Raw genomic sequence first — 15,958 nt, forward strand, 5'->3', positions numbered from 1 at the left:
AGACGTTATGTGAAGGGGTCTAGAAACCGAGATGTGGGGACCCCACTTGGGAAGCCCCCTTCCTTTTCGCCCTTCGCCCCTACTGGGACTCCCACGGTGACCTCCACCCACAGCCAGAGTCGCCGACTCAAAGTCGCTGGTTAGAGCAATGGTGCCACCTAGCGGACCATGTCGGAGAGGCCCACGGTGGCTGTTGCAGGGACCCCAGCCTCCAGGAGGTGCTAATGACGGGCCGGAGTGGCGCTTCAGCACCATCGTGGGCCGGACAGCTCCTCCCGCCCCCGGCCCTGGAAGCCCGGCTTCTGAGCCCCTCGGAAGGGACCCAATGGTAGACCGAGAAGGAACTCCGAACCTACCCAGACCGCATCTGACAGCCCACGATGGCCAGTCTACGAGGCTGGAATGCGAGAACCCACAACTCTCCCTTCTCTAAATCCTCCTTTCTTCCCTCCTTGTCCAGCCTGAGTGGTGGAGACTAAGCGTCCCAGGGCTAAGGAGGGGAAGATCACTCATTTATCCATACTACACTCTCAGACGCCGGGTTCCTCAATTTTTACTAGAGAGGAGCCCAGGGCATGGCTGGGGAGGAGAGGAGCTCCTACAAATCCAGAAACCTGCAATCTCTCGGTCCCCGGAATCGAGGCACAAGTTTATTGGCAACGGTAAGACAGTCAGGAAGGTGGGAACCCCGTTGGTTGAGCCCGCAGCGGAGGCAGGATCCGCGGGCGCTAGGGCCCCGCGGAGATCAGGCGGTGGGCGGGCCGAGGGCGGCGCGCGCGCAGCCGCAGACCTCGGCCCGATGGAGCCCGAGCCCGCCGAGGTGGAGGTTCCCGCAGGGCGCGTGCTCAGGTGCGTTCTGGCTCGGGGAGGCGCGGGTCACGCGGAGAGGGCGTGGGGAAGGGGGACGGGAATCCGGGACGGGACCGGGCGGCCCTGACTGTGCGCCGCTGACCCCACGTCCCTTCCTTCCCCAGTGCCCGGGAGCTCCTCGCCGCCCGCTCGCGGTCCCAGAAGCTGCCTCCGCGCTCGCATGGGCCCAAGGACTTCCTCCCCGACGGCTCGGTGGCCCAGGCCGAGAGGCTGCGCCAGTGCCGCGAGGGGCTGTGGCAGCTGCTGGCGGAGGAGCGCGTGGAGCGCCTGTAAGGGGGACGGGCCGGGGCGGGGCCGGGGCAGGCGGGGCGGCCGGACCGCGTAGACTTCGCGGGTGGACTGAGACCGACTCCTCCCTACTCTTCGCTAGGGGCAGTTTGGTGGCTGCCGAGTGGAGACCGGAAGAGGGCTTCGTGGAATTGAAGTCTCCAGCGGTGAGCTGCCGGGCTCAGGGAGAGAGACCTGCCTTCTCTGCCTTTCTGGCTCCTTTGTGACATTTGCTCTGGGTCCTACACAGGGTAAATTCTGGCAGACCATGGGCTTCGCAGAGCAGGGCCGGCAGCGGCTTCACCCCGAAGAGGCCTTATATCTGCTGGAGTGTGTGAGTGGGGCCCCTGGGGGGTGAGGGAGGGTTGGGACCAAGGAACCGAAGGGACATGTTTTTATTGGAGAAAAAGTGTAGATGCAGCGGAGTATTCAAGAAGCTTGTAACCTGAATTGCAGAGCCAGAGACAAGAATACCGTGTAGAGAGCAGGGATTCCAGTCCAAAGCAGTGGTGCTGCCCTCCTTTCCCAGTTGGCCATATTCTTGCTGTGTGATGCTGGGGGCGGGGAGGGGAGAGGGCGCCCATATATCCCAGCCTGGAAGTTGCCCCACTGGGTGTGCCACCACAGCCACAAGGTGAGCTGTTGACCCCACTTCCAGGGCTCCATCCAGCTTTTCCACCAAGACCTGCCACTGTCTATTCAGGAGGCCTACCAGCTACTGCTGACTGAGGACACCATGACTTTCCTGCAATACCAGGTATCTGCCACCCTCTCCCAGGAGAGGAGTCACCCATCCACCAAGTCAGTGAGGATTTGTAAGTACCCATGAGGTTCTAGACAGGACAGGTGAGGGCTCTGCTCTCATGATGCTTGCATCCTAGTGGCAATGGGTAACAAGTGAGCAAATCAACTGAACGATTTGACTTCACAGAACCAAAGGCTAGGAAGAAGACAGAGCAGGGTAACAACCCAAGGCTAGAGACAACTGTGGACATCACGAGCACATGGATGGTGTTTAAAACCACAGGGCTGTGTGGGAGTGTAGCCAGAGTAGAGAGCTGTCTGAGACCTGGAGCACTCCGGTGTGAGGAGATGGGGTGTGGGGGCAGGGGGGAGATAGAGAACCAGAAACAGGGACTGAGGAGTGTCTGACAGCCCAGGAGAAAAACCAGGAGGGGTGGTATCATAGAGGCCGGGAGAAGGACAAAGTGGGTGGCTGTGTTGAAGGCTGCTGAGAGATCAAGCAAGATGGGGGCACTCCTGTATACATCTCTCTGATGCGGGCATTAGAACACAAGGATGGACATGGGGTTCTTTACCAAAAACCACTCCTACTGTACCCCTGTCTGTGGAGGTGTAGGGCTGAGTGGCAGGGGTGGGGGGTGGGCTGTTTACCACCTTTGCCACCTTCTTGTTCCCGTTGTAGTCAGGAGCTTCACTCTGGACAGCTCTGGTATCATAACGTTCTAGGGTGTGGTTCTTTTTCTGCTTCATCAGCTATTGTTTTTTGGGGATTCCACACTTAAATCACAAAAGTGCTAAATGTTATTTGTGCCCAGAGTAAGGTAAGCAAGAGACAGGAATTCAGAGACTGAGACCTTCGTTTGGGGAGGGTGTGTATGATGGAGTATGGTCCAACCCATGCCAGGGTTTGGAATCGGGGTGTGCAGGAGGGGCAGGGGAGGGGGGTGGGGAATGGCTCCCGATTGGAGGAACCATTTGGTGTTTTCAAAAGTGGACGTCTGATCTTTACTTTTTCTCTTTGAGGTCTTCAGCCACCTGAAGAGACTGGGCTATGTGGTTCGACGATTCCAACCAAGGTAAATCCCGATCCCATCTCCCTCCCATTTGTTCTAATCCTGGGACCTGGTAGACAAACCCCAAAGTGGAAAATGGCCTCTCCTTGGCTGGAGACATGGGCTCTGTTGGAAATGCTCTATTGAGAGGCATGTTGGGACAAATCTGGGTCATTTCAGCTTATCCCGGGCTATCACATTGAGCCCCATCTTCAGCCTGTTTGCTCCACAGGTAACAAGTGAACACTTGCAGCTCACGACAGGTCCCTGGCATGTAGCTGTAGCGCCAGAGCAGTGCCTTAATCGGGGTGCGAGCACACTTGATGAGGGCGTGCCTGAATGAAGGACCAAGTGAGGAATTAACAGTTGAGTTGGGTCTCACATACCTTTTGCCAAGTTAGATGTTCTTTCTTTCTGGAGCCTCTAAAGATCATCATCTTAGTAGCCCAGCATTGCTAAGAGTCATAGAGATGATCAGCCTTAGAGTGGAAACTGGTATAGCCTTCGCTGATTCACAGTACGTCGCGAAAGCTCTGGGACATCCATGTCCTTTCGTTCCTGAAAGTGGGATATATCCTAAGGAAATAGTCACAGATGTGTGCATAAGTTCATCTGTGAGAATGTTCAGTCATTTGACAATACTTGTTGATCGCTTGCTGGGTGGCAGGCCCCGGCTCATTGCTGAAGAAAAGCAAAATCACTGCCCCCACAGAATTTGCATTTAGCGGGGACCTTACATGAAGCATCATCACTTTGCAAAATGGTGAACTTGGAAACATCCTGTGAGTTCGACGGGGAAGGCATGGTCACACAAATTATAGTTTATCCTTTAGAGCGGCACTGTCTGGTAGAACTTTCTACGGTGATAAAAACAGTCTATGTCTACGCCATCCAATATATGTGGCTTTGCAACTGTGGGACTGAATTTTTGTCTAATTTTCATGGATTTAAATTTAACCTTAATGGCTCCTTGTGCCTAGTGGTGGGTACCATTTGGACAGTGGAGTCTTAGCGCCATGAAAAATCATGGCAGGGAAGAATGCTATAGTGGTAAGGGGCCGTGTCTGTAATATATATTCTTAAGTATAAAAAAGACTAAATAGCAGTATGTTAGTACAATGTCATTTTTTGTAGAAAAAAACATATGGAGACAGTATGTGTGTTACAGGGGTATCTGTGGTTTTGTTCATTTTTATTTTTCTGTATTTTCCAAGTTTTCTAGTTCTCTTGATTTTTCTCACCAGTGATTAATCATTTATTGCTGGCTCTGCAGGAGCCCGGGTTCCAGTAAGTCTCTGTTCAGAGGTGCCATTGGTGAGACCCAGAGGCCTGGGCAAAGATGCATGGGCAGGCCCCTGTGATTGCCCCCATTCAGCTCGCTTGCAGGTCTGCCCAGGGCCTTTGCCCTGGCGTGTGGCTTTGACCCTGGCCCACCGACTTGTTCCTCTGGGCCAGTCCCTCACAGATTCCACTGGGAACTCCAAAGTGAGGAAGTCGATCTGTTGCTACCCAATTCTCAACCCCACAGCTCCATCCTGTCCCCTTATGAGAGACAGCTGAACTTGGATGGCAGTGCCCTGTGCTTGGAGGATCGGAATGGCAAGAGGAAGAGGAGGAGCTCCAGCTCTCGGTAATGCTCCCCATGTGGCCACACACACCCCCAGGGAGTTCTGGGGAGCGGAGCTGTTGAGGGAATGCTCATTTTAGGAACCCTGGAGAATGCATTGTCTTAAGAGCTGGGTTTGGGCGGCTCCCTTGTAGGACCCTGGAGGCAGTAGGCGTGCGTGGGACGTGTGCACTTCAGCAATCAGGAGCAGATGTGCTGGATTTCCTCCCCACGTCCCTCAGGTCCATTAATAAGAAGGCCAAGGCCCTGGAGAATCCCCTACAGGGGGTGGATGAGACAACTGAGAGCCTGACAACCTCCAGCCCACCTCCCTGCAACCAGAACAGCCGATGCCCAGAGGAGAAACCTCAAGAGTCAAGCCCTGTAAAGGGTCCCACGGGTCCCTCTCTGCTTTTGGGAGCCCTGGAGCCCTGGCCTGGCCTGGCCAACGAGGGGGGTGGGTGCAGCCAGCAGAGTGGCAAAGTAGAGAATGGGGTCAAGGGGGTTCGTAAGCCACGCTGGAACTTTGAGCAGATTTCCTTCCCCAACATGGCTTCAGACAGCCGCCACACCCTCCTGCTGGCCCCAGCCCCAGAGCTGCTCCCAGCGAACGTCGCTGGGCGGGAGACAGATGCTGAATCCTGGTGCCAGAAGCTGAACCAAAGGAAGGAGAAGCTCTCCAGGAGAGAACGGGAGCAACAAGCAGAGGCCCAACGCTTCCGGGAAGATGTAAACGCAGATCCCGAGGTGCAGTGCTGCTCCAGCTGGCAGGAGTACAAGCAGCTGCTGCAGCGGAGGCACCTGCAGAAGAGCCAGAGCCGCCCCGCACACCTGTGGGACCAGCCGGTCCACCCCTTGCTGAGTCCTGGCCAGGCAGACTCCCCAGGTACCCCCTCACCCTGCCGTAGCCCCACAGGCCCCTGGCAGCTGAGGCATCCTAACGCTTTGAAAGGGGGTATGGATTGACCACGACTAATTGAGGCTTAAGAAAGATGGGACCGAGAGAGCTGTCAGTGGAGTGGAACCCACAAGGACAGTCTGTTCTGGAAAGCAGCGAAAGGACCCACATGGGAAGGTTTGGAAATGGCAAGTCTGTGTCCGGGGAGAGGCCAGGAGGAATGAAAACTACAACTAGAGCCTTAAAAATAATAAGATGCACGTGGATGGCTCTGCCACCAGCTAGCTGTGGTCCCCTGTTCTCCCAGCTCTGTTAGAGGAGAACAAGGAGGTGCCATCTTGGCTAAATAAAAGGAAGGCTTACTGTGTATACCCTGCATGTTTAAGGACAGGGAACTAAGCACTGGGTGTTGTATGTAAGTGATGAATGACTAAATTCTACTCCTGAAGCTAATATTACACTATATGTTAATGAACTAGAATTTAAATAAAAATTTGAAGGAAAAAAATAGGGAACTGACAAGGCAACAACTATATTAACAGATTCAGGAGACTGTGATCTTTTATAAGAACATGGGAGATTCCAAGTAACTAGATTAGGTTTGCCAGATGAGTTCAATTTGACTTTCAGATAAACAGCTAACTTTTTTTAGTATAAGTATATTGCAAATATTGCATGAGACATACTTACAATTAAAAAAAAAAAAAATCTAAGTCCGGCAATCGTAAACTAGATGGCAGATTCAGAAATGTCAGAGGAGTCTGTAGATGGTGGACTTCTCTCCCCAACACGTTGTTTTCTTTTTTTTTTTAATGGTTATTTATTTATTTAGAAAGAGAGAGAGAGAGAAAATGTGTGCAAGCAGGGGAGGGGCAGAGAGAGAGGGAGATACAGAATCTGAAGCAGGCTCCGGGCTCTGAGCTGTCAGCACAGAGCCCAATGTGGGGCTCAAGGTCATGAACCGCGATATCATGACCTGAGCTGAAGTCAGACGTTTAACCAACTGAGCCACCCAGGCGCCCCTCCAACATCTTATTTTGACCTTATGTCCTTACAGCCACAGTGCTTCAACATATCTCTGTGCTGCAGACCACACACCTCGCCGATGGAGGTACATGGTGAGTTTCCAGGTAGTGCCTGTCTCCATAGCACCTTGGCTGCCAGCAGGAGTTGGCAGCTGGGATTTGACTCCTAAAGTTGGGCATGAGCTGGGGGATCATTCCAGGGACCCTTAGCCTGGCTGATATTCTAGGGGAAAGGGAGGGATGAGTGGCAAGAGGTAGATTTAGCCCGAGGGTTGAGATAGGCAGCTGAGCCTCCCTCTGCCTAAGTGGCACCTCACAGCAGGACCTCAGTTCCCACTGGAGGAGGCCTCTTCCTGGAACTGGAGGAGGGAAAGCATGGCATGGAAAGGAAAGGGGGAGGAGTAGGAGATTCCCTGTTTCTTAAGGTTTCTCACTCTGTCTTCAGGTTGCTAGAGAAGTCTGGAGGCTTGGAGATCAGCTTTGACATTTACCAGGCTGATGCTGTGGCCACATTCCGAAAGAATAACCCTGGCAAGCCCTATGCCCGGATGTGCATTAGTGGGTATGAGACCATTGAGCCCTAGCCTCAGGTTATTGCCAGTTCTCTTGTAAACCAAGTGGACGTCCTCTCCATGTCCCTGGGCAGTCTGGCAATCTGAAAGAAACCAGAGGTCCAGAGAGCTGTGACTGACCCAGGGCCACACAGCCAGTTAGTACTACAGGAACTGGAGCTTTCCCAAATCCTCAGCCCTTATTCCTGGCGTTTTTGGTAGTCTCTCTCCTGTGCCAATGTAGTGCAGGGCTCACCCAGTCGGAGGGATATGAATCAGAGGGATTCACAGGCTAAGAGTGGTGAGAACCTTACTTTTCCTAGCCCCCCTCGTCCACCCAAGGCCCTGGGTTGCTCTTGGAGAACTTACCAGAGCTATGCAATTTGCAGACAGGAGACTCCAGCGCCAGACTTCTTGTACCCCCAACTCCTGTCTTACCATCTCCCTTCCCTGGCAGCCTCAGAGGGCTGGGTCTCAAAGCTTATGGTTGCCTATGTCTCTGTCTCAGTCTAACTTTATCCCTACAGATTTGATGAGCCAGTTCCAGATCTCTGTACCCTCAAGCGGTTGTCCTACCAGAGTGGGGACGTTCCTCTGATCTTTGCCCTGGTGGATCATGGAGACATCTCCTTCTACAGCTTCAGGGACTTCACGCTGCCCAGGGATCTGGAACACTGATCACACCGCTCTGGCAGGGCTTGGGACCTGCCCTGGGGAACCTGGACTGTCTACTCTCAGGGACCATCTCAGCTGCCTCCTATACCCAGACTCTGACCTGTAGCTTCAGGAGCTAGTCTGGGCCTTGGCCCTGGGTGTCTGATGCTTGCAGGAGAAAGATGCCATGCCCCCTACCTGGCTTCCATAGCCCCATGCCTGAGATCGCTGCCTTGCAGTGATCCCCTTGGAACTCAGGACTAGATTTCAGAGACCCAGCGGGGTGGGGCAGAAGAGAGGACTCTGTGCCTTTAAATGAGAGGGTGCCTGCTTCGTGCGATAAAGCCAAAGCCATTAAAAAATAGATCCATTTTCTGCTGTGACTGGAGATAGTGAACAAGTCCCCAGCCCGATCCTGGGAGTGCAGAACAACACTCCCTCTCCCTCCATCCTGTGGTCCGTGGGAGCTATCCCCCAAGGCTCTCGCCTCTGCTTTGCAGACCCACAGACAGCGAGGCCTTCTCTGGTGCGCAAGCAAAGAGAAATACTGGGGAGGGCAAGAACGCGACCCCGCACCTTTGTCAGGGCCTGCAACCAGGGGACGGGAAGTCACAGACCTAGTCTTTTCGGCTTACTGCATGGCAGTCCGTAGAGGGAGGCTGGCCTCGATGGGGCCTTCCCTGAATGCAGCAGAATCTGGGCAGAAGGGCGGTGGAGAGGCACCATGTCCGTGTGGCTTGAACCCTGGCGGCTTGGAGTCGTGCTGTGTGTGGAGTGTGCTATTCGTGTCCCCGGCCTCCGCGCCCCTTCCGTTCGCCCCTCCTCGCTCCAACCCGCTCGCCCTTTGTGCTAAAAACTCTGGTCAATGTTGCTGTCTGTCCCTTGGGGCATCGGACACCTTCCTGCCTCAGCAGCGACTCAGAAGACGGGGGTCCAGGCTTGGGGCCCTCTCCGAGAGGAGGCGCCTCGCGGCGACACCCCAGTCCCCGGGGCCACCACGCTCTAGGGCCCCGAAAGCTGGCCTCCTGTCCGCGGGTCACCGGCTCTGAGTGGGCTGGGTGTTCTCTGGAAGAGCCGGCCTGGCTACGCCCCTCCCACAGCCGCTTAGGGCCGGCGTGGGGGAGGGACGGTTCCCTTCGGTCCCTCCTGGGAGGTGGCTAGGACAGCGGCGCGTCCCAGGGACTATTTCCTCCTCCCGGACGCGGCAGGACACTGGGCGCGGCGTGCGTCGTGAGTCCAGGTGAACGCAGGTGAGGCCGGGGGGCGGGCCGGCAACGCCTCGTGCATATTCACGCGGGCCGCGGTCCCGCCCCCCCGCCTTCCCCCGGGACGTGGATTGGCCAGAGAGCGGCCACCGCCCGCCTCCCGAGGGCGCCCTCGCTGCACTCCCGCCCCGTCGGCGCAGAAATGCAGGGGGCGGGGCCAGTCCCGGGGGCGGGCCGCTGGGGCCCGGCGCTCGCGGCCCCGCAAGCCCTCCCGGCTCGCCCTTTATGTAAATAGTAGCGGCTCCGCCCCCTGCTCGCCGCGCCGGAGGTGAGCAGGAAGGAGACGGCCGCCCAGCAGCCCGTGGGCCGGCGGCGGAGTGAGCGGAGCCGGCGGCGGGAGTCGTGGGACGCCGAGGCCTCGGGCGGGGGCCGGCCTGGGGCTCCAGGTGAGGCGCGGGCCCGGAAGCACCTAGCCGGGCCCGCCCCCTCGGGGCGCCCTCCACTCGGGGCGGGAAGGTTGGGGAGGGCCGGGACCCCTGGTTTCACGGAGCGGGGCGGGGAGAGCTGTACAGGTCCGCTCGCCTAGCCCTGGATCCCGTGGCTCCGTTCGTCTGGGAGAAAGACACCTGTAGGAATTGCGGCTGGGAACTTTTTTCTGCCTGATCCGCGTGCGTTTCCACGATTTGAGCTTCGGAATTGCCCAGTAGCGTTGGCTTGGGGAAACGGGGAAACAAGTGCCCGGCCGGGCTGTGAGTGCAGGAGGTCACCGCCGGCGGGGGTGGGATCCCCGGGCCTTGGGCCCCACGTGCAAGGCGCCTGGCCCAGGAGGCCGGCGACGCGCGTCTCAGGTAGCCCGCTGTCTTCGAGCAGCGGCCGGAGCACGTTACCTCGGCGGCTTAGTCCCTGCCCTTGCCATCTGGGCCCACTCCCGGCCGGCCCTTTGTGCCTCCTAATCCCCGGACGCAGGAAGCCCGCGGGAGGGACTTCGGTCTCTGGGCCTTTCTCCGCGTCTGGCGGCTTTGGACACCTTTAAGGGAACGTTTGGAGATCCAGTAGGTTTTCCACAACGACGCGGGTGGGGTTGCGTTGCGATACGTCGGGACTTGGTGAGGAGTGAAAAATGTGGTCTTGCCAAAGCGTGCAAAGTGTGCTCTCGGTTTACCCCCGCTGGACACTTTGTACACACGCGCAGCTTTGGCAGTGAGAACTGACTAACCAGGAGAACCGTGGCGTGGCCCCCTCAGGCTCTCACCTGAGATACGAGGAGCTTTGGGTGAGGCGGCGGGCCTTGGACTCCGGGCCCCTTCCCGTGGGGATCATGTGCCAGATGCAGGGCGTCTGAACCGGGGCTCTTGGGATCTTAGGCCGAGTTTACAACTCAAAGTCCTGTCAGGCCGCAGAGGGGATTGTGAACAGGGAGGGGAGCTGGGAGGGAACGAATGTCAGGGATACGGGAACCCCCAGGTGGGAAGAATGAAGAGGTAGTCTAGAATAGCTGTGGCCCAACCCGGGGTCACAAGGGCTTTCCAGGAAGACAGTCTGTTGTCTGTGTGAGCTGAGGCATTGGGAAGGGTCCTCGGACACATGGTCCTACTTCTTTATCTTATCTGGTTTTCTTAAGTGATCTGCCCACAGTGCTTACCTATGGCAGTCAAGACTCTAACCCAGCTCTGGGGGCTCTGACCGCTGCTCACTCCTCTTCTCCAAAGTTAGACTAGGCCAATCTCTGTGGGGGCCGATGGACAGTGTTTCCAGTGTCTGAGGTCAGCCTGCTTCCCTACTGTTCCTTGAGTCAATGGAGTGTCCCCTTTGGTGGCAAAATAATATAATTTCAATAACTTCATAATTTAGCACTTAGGAACTTTTGAATACAATGGCATTAAAAGAATAAAAAGGCCCGTAATCCCAGATGAACGGTTAGTTTAAAAAATTAAAAAGGCGGTAGGAGCCTGGGACACCTGGATGGCTGAGTCGGTTAAGCGTCCGACTTCAGTTCAGGTCATGATCTCGCGGTCAGTGGGTTCGAGCCCCACATTGGAATCTGTGCTGACAGCTCACAGCCTGGAGCCTGCTTCAGATTCTGTGTCTCCCTCTCTCTCTGCTCCTCCCCCTCTTGTGCTCTGTCTCTCAAAAATGAATAAACGCTAAACAAAAAATTTAAAAAACAAAAGGCAGTAGGAGCCCATTGTGGGGAAAGTAAAACGTTTTAGAAAGTGTAAAATAGGGGCGCCTGGGTGTCTCAGTCAGTTAAGCGGCCGACTTCGGCTCAGGTCATGATCTCGCGGTCCGTGAGTTCGAGCCCCGTGTCGGGCTCTGTGCTGACTGCTCAGAGCCTGGAGCCTGTTTCGGATTCTGTGTCTCCCTCTCTCTGACCCTCCCCCATTCATGCTCTGTCTCTCTCTGTCTCAAAAATAAATAAACGGTAAAAAAAAAAAAATTAAAAAAAAAAAGTGTAAAATAGTCTACGGACATACCACCCTGAACGTGCCCGATCTTGTCTTATCTCAGAAAGTGTAAGATAAGAGGCATAACTCCCTCTTGCCTGACAGTCTTTTTCCTTAAACATGGTGTTAAGTTTTAGTGTCTTTCTGGACAGCAGGTGTAGTTTTGGATCATGCCTTGCTGATTTCTTGCTACATATACATAATCTTGGCTCAGTGACTTAACCATGCCAAGCCCCAGCGAGCCTTGTTGACAGGAGAATGAAAAAAATGTCACGAACACGCGTGGCCTGGTTTATAGCAGGCATGGGGGTGTGTGTGAGCTGCTTAAATTCCCCCATAAAGCATAAAAAGCGTCACCTGTGGGCCTCCGGGCAGACTCCTGAGCCTTTTGGACATGCTTGATGAGTAGTGAGGGAATTCGGCTTCTTTGTCCAGACGTCAGCTGAGAAGTCCTGATTTTTTTTTTAATATTTTATTTTATTTCTTTAAATTTTCTTTTAACATTTATTCATTTTTGAGAGTCAGGGAGGGGCAGAGAGAGAGGAAGACACGGAATCCGGAGCAGGCTCCAGGCTCTGAGCTGTCAGCACAGACCCCAACACAGGGCCCAAACCCATGAACCATGAGATCATGATGTGAGCCAAAGTCAGACGCTTAGCCACCCAGGCGCCCCAAGAGGTCCTGATTTTTGAAAGCCTCTGGAAGTCAGAACTTTTAAAAAGCAAATATTGTTCCTTGAAACTAGGGAGGCAGAGGGAGAGGACAGTGGCCTCTTCTAACTTTTCACCTTGCGTTTCTGTGGCCCTTGGTACTTCCCCCTGCTCCCTGGAAAAGCCAGAAGTGAGGCATGGTAGCCAGACCCCAGCTGGGGGCCTTTCCTGGGAGGAAGAGGGTATACAATCTAATCTTTTTGCTCAGCAGAGGGCTTGGCTGTATGCGTTTTATACCCCGTTGGAGGTGGAGGGGGATCAATCACATTCTTGTGTTGCTCTGTTGTCCTTAAGGAGCTTTAACTCCATGGTGCTTTCTTTCAACTTCGTTTAGGAAAGGGGTGTCCTTCTGGCTCCTGGCCCCAAGTCTCTGTGTCTGTCCCCCACTCCCACCCCCCCCCAGTTCCCTCCCCCCCCCCCCATAGAGGAAGTGGTACCTGGAGCTAGAAAGTGTGGAGCTTCTACAAACAGTCTGTAACACGCCCCCACCCTCCTATCCCGTCTGCATCAAGCATACCGGGCAAGAGTCTCTGGAAACCTGTGGGGTTCCCCAGCCTTCCTGGTCCTTCCAGAAGTGTGAGGGGCAGCTGTTGAGACACCTGAGTGGAGGCCCAAGAGGCCCATGGTCCCTGCTCCTGGGTTGGCTGCTGTGAGCAGCACTGGCCGGCTGGACTTCCTTCTGAGTACTCAGCACCGAGAAGCCTTCTTATCTCACCCAGGCAATATCACAATCAGGGCTCCTCCTGGGTCGAGGCGTGCCAGGTCTGTTTGGCAACTTTGTTTTCCCCTTCCCAGGAGCAGTCTTCAGGGAGAAGGAGGGTATGGGGCAGGAGAGGGGTGTCCCCCGGGGGGCCATCCGTACTGCTTGCTCTTTCGCACTTCTCCAGCTTTGGCTCCCAGGGTTCCCCGGGACACCCTCCCTTCCCTGTGCCCTGGCACCATGGGGCTCTGCTCAGCTCCCTTTGAGGTGACCTTCCTTCCCCGCCCTGCCTCTCAGAGGAAACTGGTACTTTGAAGAGTCACCCTACTCCTTCCCCTTCCCAGGAACCACAGTGAATTCTTGAGCTAGGAGAGGCTCCTCTGGGCGTGGGGACAGGGAAGCTGCTAGGTACCTGACTCTACCCTTAAGGAATTCAGCAGAGACTAGAGCCTTCTCTCAAGACACCTGACTCAGTGTTCCCAGGGTTTGATGAGAGGGACATCTGGGCACAGGACTACTTGATTCTAGCAAATAATATTATTCTTGGAGCCTCCTTGCGGGGTGTCTTGGAGCCTTGGTCTGAGGCAGGGCCCACAAAGGTATCTCCAGCAGGGTGCCAAGCATGATGTCTACATGACCCTGGCCTTGGCCCAGAGACTTGAGAACAGGGTGGGGAAGTTCCCTGAGGGACCCTGTGGGACCCAGTACTCCTTGGGGTCAGTGGTTCCCAACTAGAGAAGACCTTTGCCTTGTTGATCTCTATTCAGTCCTAGCTGTTTACTCATTCAGGTAATAAGTATCTACTGGTGCCTCTACATGCCCAGAGTGGTTTAGACACCAGCCATTAACCTTACACAAAACAGAGATCTCTGCCATCCCAGGACTCACGTTGTAAAGGGTGGGGAGCGTGAGTGACAGAAAACGAGCATAAGTAATAAAGTAAGTGTTAAAAGTTGATTCAAATTATTTAGAATAAGAACAAAAGTAGGGGATTGGGACCACTGGGGTGGGGGGTGGGTTGCAACTTGGAGAGGTGGCGAGGGCGCCCGTTTGAGCACAGACTTGCAGGAGGTGAGGGAGTTCTTCAAATAACACCGGAGCGTCTTCCACGGCGGGCACTGAGCACTGGGGATCCAGCCATGGACAGGACAGGCGTTGTCCCTTTCTCCTGGAGCCGACCTCTCTTGGAACCTCCTTGGGTCAGCTGTTCAAGGTTTGAGGCAAGCAGGAGGCTGTGGAATGGGGCCTGAGAGGATGAGGCAGGCCACCTCCCACCCCAGAATGGCTTTCCTCCTCAGGCTTGGCCAACTCCAGTCTGTCACTTCCTTGGAGAAAGTCTGATGTTGGGTTGCAGAAAGGGACTGAGGCCTCCAGAATGGGGATGTGTTCAGGGAATGCATGCATTTAGACTTCCCACCCCATCCTCCGGGAGGGAAACCCTCTAGGAGGAGCCCTGGGTGCGGCAGGAAGGCCCTCCCAGGATTGTGAGATTGGCCTGTGGCTCCTTAGGATGGGGTTGGGGGTTGCGACTGCTCTGGGCCCAGCCGGGGAGGCTCTGGCCACTGACCCAGGTTGTCCCATCCAGGCTTTGCCCTGCTCAAGGGGACTGAACTTGGCAGACAGAGGGTGGTGCAGTCAGGTTGGAGCTCAGATTGGGGCTGGTACTCTCACTAACTGCTTGGGTTTGATATCTCTCCGAATGGGTTATTCCATAAGTGATAGAGTTACATGCGATGATGCAGGTGGAGTGCTTCCGATGGTATCTGGCCACGGTTTGGGTCTCGATCCTTGTTATTACCTAACACCAGCAGTGACAACCCTCTGGTTTCTGTCCCCTCTCTGGGTGTTCTCCTTAGTCCCACCTCCCACCTAGCCCCGCGCCCTTTCAGCCAAGGTGTGGTTGCTAAGCTGCTGGCCAGGGCACTGTCTGGTGCCTCTGGGAGATTGGGTTTCCCTGGGCAACACGGACGCCGGCAAAGCAGCCTTGGGTATCTCAGTTGGCACAGACAACTGCCCCAGTCGGTGAGAGCCCTGCCCCACCGCTCCCCTTGGTAGGAGGTTTACTCACACCCGGCAGACGGAAGGACACAGCCACACGCGGGCCTCACACAGGATGTCGTTGTCGCCCTCGTGGGGAAGGAAGGGTAGCCTCTGCGGCAGCAGGGGGCTGTGGGGAGTGTAGACAAAGGGGAAAGGAGAGGAGAGCTTGGGACTCCAGGTCATGCTGTTTGTGCTCCTGGAGATGGGGAACTCAGCCAGGTGCTGAGTGTGGCTACCGGGGCCTTCTTTCCCTCGGGCCTAGGTGTCCAGAGCCCTGCCCCTGGGCATAGCCTCTCCTGGCAGATCACTGGAGCTGACCAGGCTGTTGAGGGACCTTCTCAGGTCCCATCTCACACGTTTGTGACAGACGGGCTTAGCTTGGCCAAGCCTCTGCCTCTGGGCAGTCGGCACCTGTGTGGGGTGAGCAGTCTGGGCTGGGACCCCCTTTTTCCTCCCTGCGAGCACAATCAGATCTGCTTAGAGATAGGGGCCAAGACAAGCCTGCCCCATTCGGTTATTTTGTCTCTGCCTCTCCTGGTCTCTTTACTGAGGTCCTGAGATGCAGGGTTCATATGCATCTCAACGGTGGCGTCTCCCCCAAGGATGGAAAGGGAAGCCGGGGTGTGAATTTGCCAAAGAGACCACTCTCCTGTCTTTTCTAGGGTGTGCATCAGGTGTGGGGAGACCAGTCCTGGCCTCTGGCATGTTTCATGGCCGGTGGCAGTGTTGGGTGATTTGAGCAGCAGGAAGGGAAGGAAGGGAATCACCGGGTCAGCTGCCCACAGGGAACTCACAGGCTGGTTCCACACATGAGGCAGAGACCTGTGTGGAAAATGGGTAAGAATCAGCCCCCGTCCCCCAACCCACACAGCTCAGCCATCAGTCAGCAAGCTTCACATGGCCCAGCCCCAAAGCCTGAGTGCCCGCACCCAACGGAACAGGGGGCAGAGCCAGGAGGGATGCTTGGAGTTTAGTGCCGTCAAGGACAGAGAGGGCGACAGGCAGGACCTGACACTGAGGCTGGGCAGTCTTTAGGAGTTCAGGGGATGGAGGTGTTTCTCCTTACAAAGCCCCCTCTCCGGGGTTATGCTCTGGCCATGTGGCGGCCCTGGTGCAGGGAGCCAGGAGGACACTCAGAGCTTCTTACACGTCTCCAGTGACTGCCTCAGTCTCTTCTTGGCCTCCCCATTGG

At 55.6% G+C, this 15,958-nt stretch overlaps 2 protein-coding genes across 4 annotated transcripts in view; both read left to right on the forward strand.

Annotated features, from left to right (window-relative positions):
* The first annotated feature begins 796 nt into the window (after nucleotides 1-796).
* TSEN54 (tRNA splicing endonuclease subunit 54) lies at nucleotides 797-8,043 on the forward strand. Of its 2 annotated transcripts, none has more exons than XM_030296480.1 (11): nucleotides 797-849; nucleotides 975-1,139; nucleotides 1,241-1,304; nucleotides 1,388-1,471; nucleotides 1,796-1,894; nucleotides 2,905-2,957; nucleotides 4,462-4,563; nucleotides 4,782-5,425; nucleotides 6,495-6,555; nucleotides 6,908-7,024; nucleotides 7,541-8,043. In XM_030296480.1, the coding sequence occupies exons 1-11, from the start codon at nucleotides 800-802 to the stop codon at nucleotides 7,689-7,691; spliced, it is 1,590 nt and encodes a 529-aa protein (XP_030152340.1). In that variant the 5' UTR covers nucleotides 797-799; the 3' UTR covers nucleotides 7,692-8,043. The 2 variants fall into 2 exon arrangements, with proteins under 2 accessions (XP_030152340.1, XP_030152339.1); XM_030296479.1 differs by having other exon boundaries at nucleotides 798-849; nucleotides 4,695-5,425.
* A 1,169-nt stretch (nucleotides 8,044-9,212) lies between these two features.
* Nucleotides 9,213-15,958, forward strand: part of LLGL2 (LLGL scribble cell polarity complex component 2) — a 34,875-nt gene continuing 28,129 nt past the window's right edge. For both annotated transcript variants that reach the window (XM_030296270.2, XM_030296271.2), the window contains exon 1: nucleotides 9,213-9,318. The gene's annotated coding sequence lies outside the window, so the exon portion shown is untranslated. The remainder of the gene's footprint in view (nucleotides 9,319-15,958) is intronic.

This window comes from Lynx canadensis, chromosome E1 (genome assembly GCF_007474595.2).
Source record: "Lynx canadensis isolate LIC74 chromosome E1, mLynCan4.pri.v2, whole genome shotgun sequence".
In the NCBI taxonomy this organism is placed as follows: Eukaryota; Metazoa; Chordata; class Mammalia; order Carnivora; family Felidae; genus Lynx; species Lynx canadensis.